This window comes from Pelophylax lessonae (assembly GCF_965119305.1).
Source record: "Pelophylax lessonae genome assembly, chromosome: 7".
Lineage (NCBI taxonomy): Eukaryota > Metazoa > Chordata > Amphibia > Anura > Ranidae > Pelophylax > Pelophylax lessonae.
In genome coordinates this window covers 65,018,268-65,032,627 of record NC_138774.1, presented here as the reverse complement: position 1 = coordinate 65,032,627, position 14,360 = coordinate 65,018,268, and the positions used below count along the sequence as shown (strand labels likewise).

Here is a 14,360-nt window from a genome sequence, read left to right as displayed (position 1 = left end):
GTTAATTTACTAAAGACAAATAGACTGTGCACTTTGCAAAGTGCAGTTGCACTCTACAAGGGCATTGGCTCCAGAGCTTAGTAAATGAGGTAAAGGTTAACTTTGCAAAGAATACCCAATCACAAGCAAGGAAAATAAAAAAATAAAAAAAACAGCAATTTTCTTGCTCATGATTGGATGATGGAAGTCAGAAGAGCTTCTGCTCATTTACTAAGCTGTGGAGCAACTGCACTTGCAAAGTGCACAATCTATTTGCCCTTAGTAAATCAACCCAAATGTCTCTATGTATAAAATATCCATACCTGGAATTCTTCTATAAAAATTGAAAAATAAGCTAACTGAAAATGCAATCATAAAATGAGCAATTAGATTCTAGATTGTTCAAAAAATTGTAAAAAGTAAAATTAATCCCATTGAACATAACATTCAATGAACTTTTTGTTCCTGCTTCTCATTCATGATTTTTGTCAAAATACGGAACGTTCTTGCTTACCGTGAGCTGCCTCTGCATTTCTAGATTTTGTCTTGATTGACAAAAGAGAACTGAATCTAGAGTCACACAAGTATGTTCTTACAAATAGAATGAGGACATGGAGTGTTTTTTCCACCAAGTCTTTTTTTTTTAATTCCAATATTTTATTATTTTTCCACACAACACGTTCACATACAAACAATATCTGATGTTCATAATATTCAGAAAGCTTACTGCATAAATGTCCATTCTGATCAACATATAAATCCCTAAAGGAGATTCTCCCAAGTTTCTACAGAAGTGGGGGAGAAAGAGAGGGGGAGAGAGAAGAAAAAAAAAAAAAAAAAGGGGTAGGATTGAACAAAATCCTACCCCTTTGTTCTTTCTCCCCTTCACTTCAGTGAGTAGTGATACCCTACTTTCAAAACGCAATCCACCCGGTGAAGATTACAAATCTTAACAAAACATAGATGTGGTTACATGTTAAACCATAAGTCAAAATGTGCTCTCTCTTTCTCTTCCATATGTTTGTTATTTAGTTACCCCTAGTGCTCAAAAAGTGAGCAAAAAAAAAAAAAAAAAAAAAAAAAAAAAAAAAGGGGGGGGGGGGGGTAGGTCAAACAAGCACCTACCCATTTGTCCCCCATTAGAGGGACCTAAAATGTTGTGTTTTCTGTTTTTGATTTCCCTTTTTAGCCTAGAGGGAACAGGTAATATGGCTTGGGGAGCAGGAATAGCACGAAACAGACTAGAATTGGGTATTTTGTACCGACCATAAGGGGGGGATAGACCTTTAATTGGCCAGATAAACAATTGGATAATTCCCCCTCAATGAGGGACCATACGTATTGGGCTTAAATCAATCTTTTTAGACATCTTTCGTGCTGTCCTGCTCTTCATAAATAAGTAAAGTCGGAGCGGCTGCTCGCCGGTCCTCAGGGAGCAACGCTTATAGTTTGAAGTGGGAAGACTATTGTATTGGGTTGTTTTTTCCTGTGATTTCTTTTTCATTTTTTTTTCTTTTGTCTTCTCGCTTCCTATAAATAGTATAGGTCCCACGGAACGACCTTCTCACTCGCCCCGAGAGTAGATAAGTGCATAGTTGCGCTTCGGTCAAGGTTTGACAATTAGGGAAAACAGGAGATTAACAGTGAGGATCGAGCATTGATATATCCCATCCCTCCATTTTTTTTTTTTTTTTTTTTTTTTTTTTTTTTTTTTTTTTTTTTTTTTCTCTCTCTCCCTCCCCTCTTTCCCCCCCCCCCCCGCCCCCTTATATTGAAAAGGTGGAATAAGTTAAAGTTACTGGGGATTGAGGAGGGGGAGGTAAAATGGCCAGGGCGGGCAGAGCAGGTTTAAAGATGACCTCATTAAATGTAAGGGGTCTATCTACCCCCGAAAAACGCATGCGGGTATTGAATGACATAAGAAAGGGCCATACGCAGGTAGCCTTCTTCCAGGAGACATACTTTAAAACTGATAATATACCTAAACTGTGCAATAGATTTTATCCATGGGCATACCACGCCCCCTCACCAATATCAAAATCAAAAGGGGTCAGTATGGTTATAGCGAAGGAAGTAGACTGGATACACCGGGAATCAAAGATAGATCCACAGGGAAGATACCTTATGATAAAGGGTACAGTGGGACAAAAGGTAATAACACTGATCAATGTATACTTCCCAAATGTGAATCAATTAACATTTTTACAGCAGCTATTACCGATGATCCTTGATTTTCGGGAAGGAATACTGATAATGGGCGGAGACTGGAATTATGTGGCAGAACCCCTACTAGACACTTCACGAGGCTCCTCCCACCTGTCTTATGCAAAACTCAATGGTCTGAGAAAAGAACTTTCTCTTCTCGATTTGATTGATCCGTGGAGGATTATGCATGCAGGTGAAAAGGACTTCTCGTATTTCTCCGCATCGCATAACATGTATTCAAGGTTAGATAGATTCATGATCCCTCAGAGTGAACTGGGAAGGGTTAAAGCTACTGCAATTGGAACGCCTATTATGTCGGACCATGCTCCAGTACACATAGTACTGGATTTGGACTCTGTACCATCAAAACCCCCCACATGGAGATTAAATGAATCCCTTTTACAATCCACGGAAATAAGAACAGAAGTAGAACTCGCTTTGACAAATTACTTCAAAGAAAATAATGGAACGCAGATGTCACCGTCTATGACGTGGGAAGCACATAAATGTGTTATTAGGGGGACATTAATGATGTTAGGATCACGGCGTAAAAAAGAATATGAAAAGAGAATATCGGAATTGTTGACACAGCTAGGAAAACTTAGTTCAATGCATAAAAAATCATTAGCGCAGGTACATTTGCATGATCTTACTAAAACTAGAGAAGAACTAAATACCCTTCTATATCAAAAAACAATCAGAAGTTTAACACTCATGAGGAGGCAAATATATGAATTCTCCAATAAACCGGGGGCCATGTTGGCAAGGGCGCTACGTGGACCTCAAAAAAAAACAACAATTGCTCAGATACAAACAAAAAAGGGTGAGAAAGTTGTAAGGATAGAAGAAATTGTGAAGGAGTTTGGTAATTTTTACCAATCTCTTTACAATATAAACACAGGGAGAGAAGTAGATAAAGGAGACAGAGATCAAGTTATAAGAGCAAGGGAATATGTGGAATCTTCTGGGATGCCCTCACTAAAGAAAGAACAAATAGAGGCAATGGAAGGAGACATTTCAGAGGAAGAATTAGATTATGCTATAAATCAAAATAAACCCCACAAAGCTCCGGGCCCGGACGGTTTAACCTTACCATACTATAAACAGTTCTGGTCCCAGTTAAAACCCCCCTTATTAGCTCACTTCAATAACATTTCTAAAGGAAATCAGGTCCCTAGAGACAGCCTTCGAGCATACATTTCCTTAATACATAAAGAGGGTAAAGATCCCTCCTTATGTGGAAATTACCGCCCTATTGCGTTATTAAATCTGGACACAAAACTTTTTGCTAAGATCATTGCAAATAGAATTATAACATATATCCCACAGCTAGTACAATTCGACCAAGTGGGATTTATCCCCTCAAGAGAAGCAAGGGACAACACAACCAGAGTAATCGATCTCATATCTTACGCCCAGCGCACACATAGGCCCCTAATGCTCCTATCGGTGGATGCCGAGAAGGCCTTTGACAGGGTGGCCTGGGATTTTATCGAGGCCACCCTGTCACATATTGGGCTGGGAGAGGGAATGAGAACAAATATCATGGCATTGTATTCTGGACCTACAGCTGCAGTGAATGTAAACGGATGGAGATCAGATTTTTTCGAAATCAAAAACGGAACAAGGCAAGGCTGCCCGCTGTCGCCGTTAATCTTCATCCTGACGCTAGAGCCTCTTTTGTGCTTAATCCGCAAAAACACAGAGATCAAGGGGTTACACATGGGGGGAGGGTACCATAAATTAGCGGCCTATGCGGATGACCTAATTTTCTTTACAACAAACCCAGTACAGGAGCTGCCTTTAATTTTAGAAACAATGCAGAAATATGGGAAATTTTCACAATTTAAAGTAAACCTAGCAAAATCAGTGGCAATGAATATTACAATTCCAACGGAGATTTGGAGGGAACTGCAGCCCTCTCTTTCCCTTCAATGGACAACAAAGTCATTTATATATCTAGGAGTGCATATCACACCCCGAACAGAAGATCTATTTGAGGCTAACTTTCCCCCTTTCTTGAGAACACTTAAAAAAGATATTTTGAAGTGGCAGACCCTGGCTTTGACGTGGTTTGGTAGAAGCAGCTCCTGGAAGATGAATATACTCCCAAGAGTGCTCTATTTATTACAAGCTCTGCCAATAGAAATTCCAGAATATTTTTTTATGCAAATGAATACCTTGATGAGAACTTTTGTCTGGGCTAATAAAACTCCAAGAATAGGAATAAACATTCTTACCCGGCCTAAAATCCAAGGGGGGATAGGTCTGCCGGATTTGAAACGCTATCACAGGGCAATACATCTTACAAGGGTGCTTGACTGGCATTGCAATGAGAAAGCTAAACAATGGGTAAGCTTGGAAAATGCGTTGACAGAAAGCCCAGTTCCCTGGGGCCCTTGGGTACCGATATCTTCTGGCGACCCTATCTTCTCGCACCCGACGATAGGGACTACAATGAAGGTATGCAGAAGTATACAAAAAAAAGTACAGATTGCACCTCCAATATCCCCTATGTTACCATTAGTAGGAAATAGAGAGTTCCTGCCGGGTCATAATAAGGGCATGATCAGAATCCTATCACAGAGAGGGAAAACACGACTGGTAGATATATGGACGCAAGAGAATCCCCCTACGGTGAGAGAGATTATGACCGGGTCAGAGGAAACGATGGATATATTTTCTGCGTTCCAAATTAGACATTATTTGGTGAAATTACAGAAACAGGGATATTCCCCTCGGCCCCTGACATCTTTCGAAACTCTATGTAAAGGAGGTAATACAATTCCACATGCTCTATCGTTCTTTTACTCCCTTCTGACCAAGGAACAGGACGAACAAGCATTACCCTTTATGGTCAAATGGGAAAGAGAACTAGGAACTAATTTTAACCCGCAACAAATAAAAAAAATATTAGCACTCGCACATAAGGCCTCTATAGCTAATAGATACCAGGAGATTAGTTATAAAATTATGACGAGATGGTACAGAGTCCCAGTAGTATTGCATAAGATGGACAAAAAAAAAAACCCTGACAATTGTTGGAGATGCGGAGAAACGGGGGGATCAATGCTTCATATCTTCTGGTCTTGTCCCCGGATCAGAGGCTATTGGTCAGAGATAGCGAGAGTGATTAAGGATCTCACTACAATCGAGGTGGGAGAAGATCCGGCTTTATGCCTATTGCACTTGACAAAGTTATCAACCAGGAAATATAGAAATTCCCTGTTGATCCATTTGCTTAATGCGGCCAAGGCGTGCATCCCTGGGGTATGGAGACAAATTACACCTCCATTATTACAAACTTGGTTCGCTAAGGTAAACGAAATATACCGGATGGAGACATTAATAGCAGCACGTAACAGTAGGGAGGAAAAAGCCCGCATCTGCTGGCAGCCCTGGACCATTTATACAGCCTCGGAAGAGTACCTGAGACTGCGAGAAGAGGAGATGGGAAACGGAGGGTAGGGGGGAATGTCGTTTTTCTTCTTTTTTTTTTTTTTTTTTTTTTTTTTTTTTTCTCTCTTTTTGCAGGATGGGATATATCAAGTGTATCAATTATTTTAATTAGGAGAATAGTTATGGAGGATAGGAGATTCAAAGTGTCTGGGGGAATATGAAGGTGGAGTTTTTTTTTTTTTTTTTTTTTTTTTTTTTTTTTTTTTTTTTTTCTAAAACACTTGGGGTAACTGAATAGTAATATACTGAAGGGGAAGAGATAGTATATTTGATTTATAGGTTTAATATGTAATCACGTTTATGTTCTGTTAGATTTGTATTTTCCACTGGGTGGAATGTGGTAAGGATGAAGTGTATCACTAATAATTTTCCACCAAGTCTTGCCACACACTAAAGGCCTGTACACATGATACGAAAATTGGAAGTAAAATTTGTCCGACGAACGATCTGCCAACATTCGGATTGTTAGTATAATGCTTTCGACAGCCGACTGCACATCCAATTTTCTGAGGACAAAAACTGGATGTGCAGGCTATAAAATTTTTCTTGTACGTCAGCACAACGTCTGATTTTTCGTTTAATTAGTACAGTTTTCATCCAAAAAAAATCATAAGAGCAAGACTAGGCATGCTCAGAAACGAGAGAATACATACAAAACAATTCAACACATGACATCACTTCTGAAGTTGAATTCTGTCGTACGAGAATTTTCCTATGAAAGTAACCTCTTCACTTTCCATATGAGACTAGCAACAAAAAACGGACGAAAGATCGTTCGATAATCTGATCGTGTGTACGAGGCTTAAGGCTCCATTCACACCAATGCGTTTTTTCATGCTTTTTGCAGAAACTCAGGGGATTATTTTTAACATGGGTTCCCATGAAACACGTTCACGTCACTGCATTTTTGGAAAAGGTTAGGGACCTTTTAAAATGCAAAATGGTGCTGTTTTTGCTTTTTTTGGTTCAATAGACTTCAATGAAGAAGCTGCAGAAAATCACGTTGTGCATTTTTACAGTGCTTTTATCGCGATTTTGCTGCGATTTATGTTTTGTTATTCTGCCCAACAACAAATTTGCACAAAAAAAGCATTAAAAACGTAAACCATGGCAAAAATGCAGCAAAATTGAGGTAAAAAAGCGCAAAAAGCACTGCAGAAACGCTCAAAAGCAAACTGCATAGGTGTGAATGGAGCCTTAAACTCCTCCTAAGTCTTGCCTTCAAATTGCCTTTTTAGAGCTCGATTTGTCCTCAAATCAATAAATCTTCCTTCAGCTCTTCTTCATCTGACAATTTCTCTAAGGCTGCATTCACATGTCAGCTTATAATCGCGGGCAGAACCGCCGCGGTTCCGCCCGCGATTCGGAGATTTATTGCAAATCGCGGGACGCCTAGCGTTGCCCGTTGATTTGCAATAGCCCCCCAAACGCCGAGCGATGTTGCCGCGATTTACGCCCGCCGAATCGCGGCAACATCGCGCAAACAAAATCGCGGGACGCAATACGCTCCAAAAAAGTACTAGAGCTTCTTTGGAGCGTATTGCGTCCCGCGATTTTGTTTGCGCGATGTTGCCGCGATTCGGCGGGCGTAAATCGCGGCAACATCGCTCGGCGTTTGGGGGGCTATTGCAAATCAACGGGCAACGCTAGGCGTCCCGCGATTTGCAATAAATCTCCGAATCGCGGGCGGAACCGCGGCGGTTCTGCCCGCGATTATAAGCTGACATGTGAATGCAGCCTTAATGTTTGGAATATGGATTCATGACCCATGATGTTTTCAGGTCTCTGGCAATAATGAATTTATGAATTAATGAGTGAAACAATATACAATGATTATGTCAGATGTTTGTTGTTACAATGATTTAAAAGCAATATGACATCTATTTGCCATCTTTACTTATATGTTAACATATACAGTAGGTTAGCTTATATATGTTACCTTAGGGCCCTTTCATACATGCTTTCTGATCAGGTCCGCCTGTCAGTTTTCAGGCGGACCTGATTGGACCCTCCAGTCTCCCCTATGGAGCTGCGGATGTCAGCAAACACATGTTCCCTGACACCCACTGCTATCCTATCCGATCCGATCCTGACCGCAAAATCCAGGTTAGTGGTGGTCCGATTTTCCATCTGTCTGGCGGATCGGATCAGATCAGATAGAATCGGATGATAGCAAACAGGCAGTCCATTTTTACCCTATTTCCTCATAGAGGAGGGAGGGAGGGACTGTGTCCATGTCCGCTCTGCACAGCAGAGTGGACAGGACCTGTCATCTGCCTGCTCAGCTGGGATCAGCGGAGCAATCCCCCACTGAGCAAGCGGAATTCGCAAGATGGAGGCACCCGTGTGAAAGGGGCCTTAATACTTTTCTCGCCTTTTAATTAAATAAATGAGTCTACCATCTATGCAACACAACCACCTACCACCACTGCTCAAAGCACAGGAATAGTGACTCATGACTCATCTCTAAGGGACACAAGCCACCTTTTGTCGTACCCTTTGAAATTCCATCTTGCACCCCAGGTTGGGAACCCCTGCAATAGACCCTGAACCCTTTTAAAGACTCCTAATGGCAGCTTCCCCCTGTCCTGTCCCACAGTCATTGGAATTAGCATTACAGAAGTGATCGCCGTTCCTATTCAAAGGCCAGGATCTTTCTTGCTATAGCAGCAGCGGCTAAGCTCAGTGTTGCTACTACAGGGGAAGAGTAGTACGTTGTTAAAATTAAGATCTGCTTACTCCATATCATTTAATCAAAATGTTTTAATAGGCTAGGGAAGAGTAGCCATTTCAGGTTATTGTTTATAATGAACACAATAAAAATTTTAAGCAAAAAGTTTTATATAGCTTTAACATATTGGAACATTTTTACATGTGAAGGAAAAGAACAATCCAGACACCGCATTCTATGCCACATCTTTGGCCAGAACGATACAAAACCTGCTATTTGGAGGAACCGAGACGGTCAGCACTAACCTGAGATACGGATTCCTAGTGCTCATGAAATACCCGGAGGTGGCAGGTGAATTCAATATTTCATCCTAAAACCTTTACGTTAACCTAAGAGGATAGAAACATGGGTGCTGCCATGGCTGAAATTCTTTTGAAAAGCTCAGGCATGCGTCTTCCATGATGGTCCAAGCTCTACTACCTTGTGAAGTCTATATAAGCTGAACTCCAAACCTTAACATCTGTTCCGGGTCAGTGACTCTCTAGAGCTAGAAGTGTCTATGGCAGGGGTAGGCAACTTCGGCACTCCAGCTGTGGTGAAACTACAAATCCCACCATGCCTCTGCTTCTAGGAGTCAAGCCTGTGACTGTCAGGGTCTTGCAATGTCTCATAGGACTTGTATTTTCACCACAATTGGAGTGCCAAGGTTACCTACCCCAGGTTTATGGCATTGCAAGGAAATTAGGCCTGACAGTAAGTCATTCAGCATTTCAAATGAACATATTAAGGCATCTCACTCTTCCCTATACTCTGCCCTATAGCTTTAATGATAGATTTAATTTACAAGATGGGAAGAAGCTTAAAGTTGAACTTCAGGATTAACAAATATTGTCTAAATACAAGAAGCCTTTGGATTCTCCATTCATTCTTGATGTAATGTGTGTATTTCTTCCAGACCTGTGCAGTAATCCACTGTGAAATGTTTCCTCTTTACAAAAGCTTCCTTTAGAAAAAGACCAGTCACTGCTGCTCTTCCTCCTTGTGCTGGGTGACTGGTCTTGTATCCGCCCCTCCCTGTAGTTTCCTGCACAGAGCCTGTAGTGGATGGGCTTCTGAGCCCCTCCTACACCGCTCTGCTTTCTGCACAGGCTATGTGGAGCACAGTGATTTTAACACTGCTTCTTTTACAAGAGGATATTGATCCTTCATGGCTATTGGGGAATATAAACACTTACGGACCCCCCGCCGCAGTTTTACGTTGGTATTTTTTACATTACATACCAGGGTTATGGCAGCTATTTGCCCAGTATTTTTTAAAATGGCGGGTGGTCCACTTTAACATAGGGTGGTCCCAGTGGTGGATTCACCACGGGATCACCTTTATGGGTGGTGGGTGAGGTTCCCCTCCACCTCCTGCCACTTCCCGGTCGTTTTCCCCACTTACCAGAGCCGTCGGTAGTGGGGAAAACTATCTGGTCCACTGTCCTCTCAAACAGGAAGTTTTTTCTTTTTAAGTGTAGATATGGGATCTGAGGTCTTTTTGACCCCAGATCTCACATTAAAGAGGTCCTGCAGTGCTTATTTCTATTACAAGATGGTCACATGTTCAAAATAAAAAAAAAAACAACCTTTGAAATACAGAGTAAAAATAACTGAATAATACCAATAAACTGTTTTAAATTGGCATACAAATATATATTTGAAATCAAATCTTTATTATTTAGTGGAAATAACATGGTGTGGGCAGATTTCTGCAAGTCACAGGCTGTGTCACGCCTCTCCAGCCTGTGTCTTAAAAAAGGAGGGAGGTGAAGCCTCCATTAATCCACATGTGATATCCTGCCCCCCATTGTGTTTAGCTGGTTAGTGGGAATGGAGGAGGAAGGAGGGATTGGGCTGTCATTTACCACTGTGTATACATCCACATGTGCGACTCATGGGCTGATAGTCATAGTCACATGGGCTACTCAGATGTGATAGGGAGGAAATGCTCAACATAGAAACTCATTATAAACTGAGCATGTGCAGAGTTGCCACTACAGCTGCAAAATCCCTACCTGAGATGGGGACATAAACAGAAGTGGGACATAGAAAGCAGCAGGATCAACCGGCTTTTTTTACAGAGTACAGAAAACGAATCTCATAGTGACTCAGTGAGTATGAACAGCATGTAATACACCATTTATTGATCATTTTTTATGATGTGGGTTTAGTGACATTTTAATGCCAGATTTCGACTGCTGATACCTGTGGCCATAGGAGTGGTTTCTCTATATGACCAAAATCATCACCTTTCCAATTCTGATAATCCCTTTAAGGCCCATTCACATTCCTCTGTTCTGGAGCGGTGTCTTAATCAGGGCTTTTTTTTCTCAGAGAATAGGTGCAGGTACTCCCCTCTTCTGAGTCACCCCCCCCTACCCACCTCTGAGTGCTGTCCTTTGGTTCCACCCTCTACCACCCACCAGTACCCCCCTTTTAGAGAATACAGAACCAAGTATCATGTTGTGGTTCTAGGTAATTTCTATGGAATTTGTTAATGATAACTAGATAAGCAGTAAAATAGATCCCCTGGAATCAGCAACAATAGACCCCCCCCCCCAAACAATAGATCCCCTCAGCAACAATAAATCTTCCTCTGCAACAATCACCCCCCCCTAATAAATCTTCCCCTGCAACAATAGACCCTCCCCAACGACAATAGCCCCCCCAGCAACAGTAGTTCCCCCAAGCAACAATAAATCCTCCACTGCAACAATAGCCCCACCCACAACAAAATGCCCTCCAGCAACAATAGATTCACCCCAACAACAATAGATCCCCCAGCAGCCAGCATCAATAGGCCCTTCAGCTTACCCCGCTGACCCCAGTAGCCATTTGCCATTGCCTACATTCAGACTGGAGGTGCCGGAAATGCTGAAAAAAAGCCCTGGTCTTAATGCACAATATGCATAACCAACACCCCAGAGTAGACATAAAAATACATGGTGCACCACATGGTGTATGATTGCTTTTTACCATGTTTTCCGGTGCAATGCCTTGGGGTGCCATTCAAAATTATATGGGATATGTCTGTAACTAATACTATAAACTAGTAAAGGAAATTTATTCTCACACAAGAAAAGTATGGTAATACAAAATATGTATTGAAATGCTGGAAGGCTCTGGATGGGGCTTGGTGTCACGATGGGGAAATGGTGGTTCTGGTTGGGTTAGGGGACTCTGCAGCAAACTTGGTAACCCTATATGGAATGAGGTTTCTGGAGGCCGCTGTGGGGGTTGGGAAAACTGGAGAGGGTTCAAGGTCTCTCCAGGGTGCTGGGTGCTTTGCAACTGTGGGAGACTGGCAGGGACTGGGGACACTGTGGGATACTGTTGAACTTTGAGGGTACTATGGCTCTGTGGCAAGCTAGGGGGCACTGTGGAAGGCTAAGTGGTAATGTGGAATGTTGAGGGGCGCTGTGGTGGCTGAGGGATCTCAGGGGGCCTTGGGGGCCATGTGGGAGGTTAAGGGTACTGTGGGTCGTTATGAGAGAGTGAGGAGCACTATGGGAGCTGTGAGGCACTGTGGACACTCAGGGGATTTTCAACTGGCTTGAGGCCCAGGAGGACGGAGGCCCAGTGGTTGAGAACCACTACTATAAATGTTGATTGTATTTGAAAGGTACACCTACCCCTCCCCCCTTCCTCAAATAAATGTGAAAATGTGAGATGCACAGGGGGCTAAGATTTTCACAAGGAATATATATTTAGCTTTCGTTTGTTTAATACTGTTTTCTGGTTCAGAGAAAATGCAAGAAGAGATTGATCGTGTTGTTGGAAGAGACCGATTCCCATCAATTGCTGACCGAAGTAAAATGCCATATATAGAGGCCGCTATTCATGAACTTATTAGGTTTTGTGATGTGCTGCCAGTCAGTCTTCCTCGATGCACATCCAAAGATACAGTATTCAGAGGATACTCAATCCCGAAGGTAAGAGAACACCAGTTCTATAAAACAAAAAGGCATTTAGTATTAGGCTGTGTGACTGCTCTATGGACAAGTAGAAAGATGAGTGGATATGTTGCATTGGTCTGTAAATATAGAGCTTTCTTTTGGTGATATTTAATCACAACTGGCAACTGGGTTTTTTTTTTAATTATTAATATTTGCTATATAAATATTAAAAGACTAAAAATTAAAAAAAAAAGCAATAATCCTAATGCACTGACAATCTAATGTCTTAAGCCCCTAAAATACCAGGACAGTACAAATACCCCCAAAATGACCCCATTTTGTCTACGTCTAAGGTATTTAGTAAGAGACATTGTTAGTTTTTATTTTAAGTTGTAATTTTTTTGTCACAATTTTTTAGAAAATGAAGAAATTAAATAAAATGTGTTTTCCTGACAGACTCCATGGCAACATACGCATGGGTTAGCCCTCCTCCACTCCTCCCCTATAGGATCCCACTCTCATAAATCTTTGCTCTGAGCCAGATGCCGCGTTACTTTTTTTTCCTCCTCCTAGTGACCAGAATGGTTGAAGTCTTACCTTGGATAAAGTGTCCATGATCGAGGCCTGGTTGTTCGTCAAGCTGTGCCCCGGAAGACGTGTGGAGTCTCCAGCAGCCCTCAGCTTTTAGCGGGGTGGAGAAGGGCGATGGATTCTGTGCCATATGGAGTCTCCAGCAGTCCCCAGTTATTAGCGGGGTGGAGAAGGGCGATGGATGAGGTGCCATGAAGAGCTTAAGCTTGGCCATTGGCAGGCAAAGCAGTAGTATGGCCTAAGAGCCTAGCTATTAGCAGGTGGCCATAAAAACCCTGGGCCCGTGCAGCAGCGTCTTCTGGATCCAGGCATGGTCGTGGGGGATGCTGTGTGCAGTGACGTATACTTTTATATTGCATATTCCATGTCAGCAGTTGTGTGTGTTTGTCTGTTTTTCTTCCCTAGCTTTAGTGTCTTTCAGCCTATGGCGGCTGGAGCGCATTTGCGCTCCAAGCCGCCGATCTCTCTTCCAGCCTTGCGTCTTTGGGTTACTCCTGCCCAGGGACTCAGTGCATACATGCTGTGGGTGGCGGTGGCATCATTACAGTGGAGAAATCCAATCAGCAGTACTGTTGATATTGGGATTTCTCTGTGGGCAGCTTGCAGCAGTTTCCCTAAATGCTGTGTGCAATCATCACAGATATATGCTCTGCTTTAACACCCTTGTGTGCTGCCTGTGTGTGTGATTCTGCATGGGTTTTATCACCTGTGCAGGTTGGATATCTGTGCAGTTTCCACACTACGGATGTAGCGGGTACCCTTATGTACCCTTATGTAGCGGGTATGAGAGGGTGTGTTTAACCCTTTCCTGTCCTCACTTGCCTGGGCACACCTTTTGGGTTTTTAACCCTTTACTTTCTACCATATTTTGTTTTCTTTTGAGGTTTTTTAGTTCTTCTAGGTCAGATTGACAATATATACGGCACAAGATGATAAAGACCTCAATAGGGTTGTCATTGATCACCGTCAAGGTCCAGCCTTCATAGCAGAAGCTCTGAATCCTCCTTGCTGGGGATGCAGGACTAAAGTCCCAGAGGGCAAGTCTCTGTGTGAGTCATGTTAAGCCCAGGTGGTTAGAAAAGGGGATGGGGATTTCCAGCAAATGGAATCTCTGGTGAGGCGTTTAGTGCAAGAATCCCTTAAAAAGTGGGGTATAAGCCTCCCGCAAAGTTCAACAGCCATTACAGCATGTTCTCCCACTAGGGACAGCCAGGAAGAACTGGAACCATCCTAACTAAGCCATACATCTAAGACCTCAGACAGTGAGGCAGTATTCAAGAGAGTTTTCAGAAACTCGGTGGTTCATATCGGTGTACCATGGAGAGGCTCCAATAACCATCCTCTGCATAATGGCGTGGGTTATGCTCCCTTCTTTTAACATCAAAGTGAGTGCTATGGCTGGGGCCTGGGCTTGCTGATCCTGCCTCTAACAGGCCTAGTGTAAGATCCCTTTGAGGGGCTTCATCTTTTGGCAAGCTGAATAGCACCATAACCCGGGCCACAGTTGACAAGTTGGG

At 42.5% G+C, this 14,360-nt stretch overlaps 1 protein-coding gene across 1 annotated transcript in view; it reads left to right on the top strand.

Annotated features, from left to right (window-relative positions):
- The window catches only part of LOC309559487 (cytochrome P450 2F3-like), a gene marked incomplete at its 5' end in the record, with an annotated part of 54,620 nt that overhangs the window by 26,652 nt on the left and 13,608 nt on the right, over positions 1–14,360 (top strand). Inside the window, 2 exons of the mRNA XM_082262761.1 lie at positions 8,524–8,665; positions 12,101–12,288. Coding sequence (XP_082118887.1) covers positions 8,524–8,665; positions 12,101–12,288 — 330 coding nt within the window. The remainder of the gene's footprint in view (positions 1–8,523; positions 8,666–12,100; positions 12,289–14,360) is intronic.